Here is a 5268-nt window from a genome sequence, read left to right as displayed (position 1 = left end):
TTGGCAGTGGGGATTCCATTCCCAGGATGGAATTACTTGAATTTAATCCCGATATGGTTGGACTGGAGATCTGTGTGTCTGGGTTTTGGGTGGATCGAAAACCAGGCACGTGTCAAAATCCGGACTGTCTGGGTCAAAATATATTGCCTCCTAACCTCCTTATCTAATCCCTATAAATCTGAACCACCTTGCTGCAACTACATTCATTGTACATGGTTGCAAGGCAGCCCCTTCAATGGTATGTGTTTTTTTGTACACTCCAATCTGCTGCCCTTGCTTGTTACCCCCTTCTGACCCCTGGACTCTGTATGTTACATACTCCAGGAGCCTTGCATTCCATGCATTACCCACTCCTGACCACTGAACTATGCACATTACCCCCCTGACCCCTGCACTCTGTATGTGACATACTCTAGACCCCTGCATTGTATGCATTGCCCACTCCTTACCCCTGCACTCTGTATATTAAATCCTCCTGTACACACCCCTGACTCATGCACACTGTACAGTACATACTCCTTAAACCTACACTCTCTTCATTACATCTTCTTGACACCTGCGATTTGTAAATTACAAAAATACACCTGAGCTTGTCTATAGGGCGAGGGTGGTGTTTCACGTGGATCCTTTTAAAGCAAAAAGCAGCCGGGTCCATGAACATTGATGCACTTCATTGCAGAAAGATGACTCCGCCAACCAGGAGCCGCACAGGGTTCGGCGAATCATCCTTTGTCAAGTCGCCGGCTGGCGGACTTGACTCTTTCTGCGCTCAGTTTGACTCTGTTCCTTGTTACACTACCCCGGGGGTGTTTAGGTGTACCAGATCGCCTACCTGGCCCTTTTGGCCAGCCCTGCACTCTGTATGTGACATACTCTAGACCCCTGCATTGTATGCATTGCCCACTCCTTACCCTTGCACTCTATATATTAAATCCTCCTGTACACACCCCTGACTCATGCACACTGTACAGTACATAGTCCTTAAACCTACACTCTCTTCATTACATCTTGTTGACACCTGCATACACCTACATGTCTAAAGGACAGGGCTTCTCTTTCGTGTGGACTCTTTTTCACATCTGAGGACATTATTTTATGAACGGCGACACCTGTGGTGCGTAACGATGACTTTGCAAGCCGAGAGCTGCACTCCTGATTCCTGCACTCTGTATATTAAACCCTCCTTTACACACCCCTGACTCATGCTCACTGTACAGTACATACTCCTTAAGCCTGCACTCTCTTCATTACAACTTCTTGACACCTTTGTTTTTTAAATTACATACACCTGATCTGCGCCCTGCATGTTAAATACATGTGAGCACCATGTTCTGTACATGTTTTAAACCCTCTGTTTTTAACCCTACTGTTAGTGCAATTTTTCCACACTCACATTTCTCCATTGCACACAGTCCACGCAGCCCCCTTCTTCTTGATGGGCTGCTTTGGTCTAGAGGGAGGGTAGGTAAGGCTCAGGTCTCAACCCTGTCAGGCGGGGGGCCCCTGCCAGAAAGGCTGAATCGGGCCCTATGATTTCTAACGGCTGCCCTGGCTGAGTGAATCAGGCTGGTTGTGTCCACAATGTCACTAGAATGGTGTATTTACCAAATACAAGGGTTGCTTAATATGTTCAAAAGAGTATGGGCTTCATGGCTTGTCACACCTGGTCCATCTTCTGTGTACCTAGTGCTGGGCTGTAGAGAAAACACAAGAGTGCACCACCATCTAAGAGTAAATGTTTATGGGAAAGCAAAGGGTTAAAAACCATATGCACTCACTCGGTAAAAGAGGGAATTGGGCTTATCATGCTCAGAAAATGGTCACCTTAAAGAACTGCAGAGTTCAGCAGGCAAGGGGCTGGATACTGACAAGAGGACTGCAATTAGCTATGCGTGCTAAACTCACATTTGATAGTGCTTCCAGTAGCACTAACTATAGAGGAGGGTCTCTGTGAAGCAGCCAGGAAGCGACGCTCATAACGTGCGTTCCGCCTTGCGTTCCACCTTGCCGGAAATTACGTAATCGGAAATGATGCCGCTAGAGATTAACCACAATGCATTTCGCTGGGTATTGCGTCTTCAGGAACCAAATCTAATCAAATGTGAGTTTAATGCACTTTAATTGTACCATGCACCTTTTACTTAATAAATACATCTGCACAATAAAAATAATTTGTTTAAAATCCCTGAGCATTCATTCCACCGGGGTGAACCTTATATGACGGGGCTTATTACACCCAATGGATCCAAATCTCAATACCTGGTAGCCTAGGAGGCAATTTTCAGCTCTGTAGGTCCTGGAGGCCTGATTAACTCTGGTAAGTGGCCAATACTTACCAAGGTGGAGGAGCACAATATACCCACATATCAGCACTTTTCTGAAGCACGGATTACTTTATAGGGGGATTGAGGAGACCACAACCCCGTTTTGTTTAAAGATTCATGAACTTTATATATTTTTAGGAAGTCACAGTAATTTGCACTTAATTAATCTAATTTATTTCAACAATTTTTAGGTTTTGATACGAAATAATCCAAACACGCATACACATCTATTCTGAGCACTTTGGAATGCATTGCACATTGCATATATATTGCACAATGTTTACAAAATAATTGAATAATATATGTGAATGTTTAATTTAGATATCTGGATACTTTATTTTGCACACTTATTTATTCTATGCACTTTGGAAACCATTGCATATTTGTACACATCTATTGCACATTGGAAGCACTTCTTTTGCACTTTTTCAACACTGTAGCCACTTTATATATAATTTATTCATTGTATGGTTCCAAATGTCTGTTTACTAAAGGGTAATAGCGCCTCACCATATATATCACTTTATTTAAGCACATACTTAAATTGACGGCAAAATTACCATACATATAGAAATAGGGGGTAGGAGCTGTATTTCAATATCCATACAGTATTCCAACATGATAACGACCCCAAACACACCTCCAAGATGACCACTGCCTAAATAAAGAAGCTGAGGGTAAAGGTGATGCAATGGCCAAGCATGTCTCCAGACCTAAACTCTATTGAGCATCTGTGGGTCATCCTCAAATGGAAGGTGGAGGAGCACAAGGTCTCTAACATTCACCAGCTCCGTGATGTTGTCACGGAGGAGTGGAAGAGGACTCCAGTGGCAACCTGTGAAGCTCTGGTGCACTCCATGCCCAAGAGGGTTAAGGCAGTGCTGGAAAATAATGGTGGCCACACAAAATATTGATGCTTTGGGCCCAATTTGGACAATTACATTTAAGGGTGTACCCACTTCTTTTGCCAGCGGTTTAGACATTAATGGCTGTATGTTGAGTTATTTTGATGGGACAGCAAATTTACACTGTTATACAAGCTGTACACTCACTAGTTTACATTGTAAATGTCATTTCTTCATTGTTGTCACATGAAAGGTATAATAAAATATTTACAAAAATGTGAGGGGTGTACTCACTTTTGTGAGATACTGTATATATATATGACTTCACATGAAAACATCAAACTCAAGTGAAGGTGAGTGAGCTAAAAAAAACATTTCTTGTATTCACTCTGAAAATCAAAGGATTTTTTGTATGATTTTATGCTTATATAAATAACAGTTTTAATTAGATGCCAGGTATTCTGTTACACAATGACAATGTAATATTTATCAAATTATTAATCCTTTACTTGGATTTCTTTGGCAATTGAATTTGGGGTCAGCATGTTTGTAAAGACAGATTTCTTTACCATAGGAGTCGCAATATTCTTCAGTTTATTCAGCTTGCTTCTTTCGGCTTGACACTTTGTGACACAGAGGCTGCACATATTCTTCTCGCATACAAGATACAGATCTGCAACACGTTGGATGGCCTCCTGTTGTTCTGCCTCCAGTTCTTTATTTGTTGGCAATATGGGATTTCTCTTGGTGTTCAGTTTCTTTAATTTAGGCAATTTTAGGATGCTGGGGGGCACTGTAGTAAGATGATTATCAAAAAGACCTACCTCTTTGAGTTCTTTAAGGGCACCTATTGTAGTTGGTAGAACATCAATAGCATTAAGGCCAAGATTAAGGTGTCGAAGATTCTTAAGCTGGCTCAGTTCCATAGGGACACCCCTTGCTGTGAGTTTGTTGTTGCTAACATTAAGATGAAGAAGATTTTGAAGCTGTCCTATAGATTCTGGAAGCATCTCAATGTGATTGCTATGCAGGTCCAACAAACGAAGATTCTGAAAACGTTGTATCCAATTAGGCACCTTCTGTATTATATTTCGACTTAAATCCAGCTCTTCTACATCACAGAGCTTCAACAAGCATTTGGGAATGATTACAATTCCCATGTTTGATAGATCCAACCTTCGACGGCCATCAAATGTAATTCGAATGGAATTCTTAGCAGCTTTAAGGGTTATTTTTTTACCCTTAGGGGCTTTTTTTCCTTTTGGCATTGCCTGAAAAAGTAAAAGATTAAACTGAATACACTTAGAAACTAGAATTTGAAGTATATGGCAAATATTTAAAAATAAATTAAACTTGCTATAGCAACAATACCATAGCATTTGTCATCTGAACTGCCTTGTGTACCATTGTACAAATTCAATAAAACGTTTACCTAAAATAAATAAATAAATGAAACTTTGCAATTGTCTTTATGGGTCTACTTAGTTATTTTTTGTAATGGGAGAGGATTTTATACTGTTAGTAGCAATAATATTAATTTTGAACTTTGCTATTTATCTGAATTCCATTTCTGAAAATATATAGTTTGTATCATAGTCGTGCGCACAGGTTGTGCCGGGTGTGCCTAGGCACACCCTTATCACTCCCATGCTCCTCTCAATACTGGTATTTGAGAAGGCATGAAGTATAGTAGGGTTATAGATCACAGAGAAGGAGCAAGGTGATGTATGCTTGTTTTGATCTGGTGCCTCTTTCAGGTGCTGTTGCCAACGGACTGCATGGCAGGTCATCATATGCCTTGTCAAGCATGTGGTGCCCAAGCGGCTAGTGTTCTGGCCACGCTTGATCCGCTTTAGACAGATGTTGCAAACAGCAACACTGCGGTCTACTGCACAGGTGCTGAAAAAAAACACACACTAATGAACTTTTTTGAGTCCGCGGGTGTTTGCAGAACCTTGCACCTGTTGAGCTCTGTGCTGTGACGCAATAGATTGGCTACTGCTATGGCGGCCCCTGGAGCACATCCTGCCTCATGGGAGTTGTGGGTCCTCCTCATCCTCCCCCTCCTCCTCCTCTATCTTGTCAGGCTTGTTCATGGG

The 5268-nt window shown here is 41.7% G+C and overlaps 1 protein-coding gene across 1 annotated transcript; it reads right to left on the bottom strand.

Annotated features, from left to right (window-relative positions):
• Positions 1-3666: 3666 nt before the first annotated feature.
• On the bottom strand, positions 3667-4437 carry LRRC18 (leucine rich repeat containing 18; the record flags this gene model as incomplete). Its single annotated transcript, XM_082269351.1, has 1 exon — positions 3667-4437. One exon carries the CDS (start codon positions 4435-4437, stop codon positions 3667-3669), a length of 771 nt encoding a protein of 256 aa, XP_082125477.1.
• Between the last annotated feature and the right edge of the window lie 831 nt (positions 4438-5268).

This window comes from Pelophylax lessonae (genome assembly GCF_965119305.1).
Source record: "Pelophylax lessonae genome assembly, chromosome: 9".
Lineage (NCBI taxonomy): Eukaryota > Metazoa > Chordata > Amphibia > Anura > Ranidae > Pelophylax > Pelophylax lessonae.
This window is presented reverse-complemented; position numbering and strand designations above follow the sequence as displayed.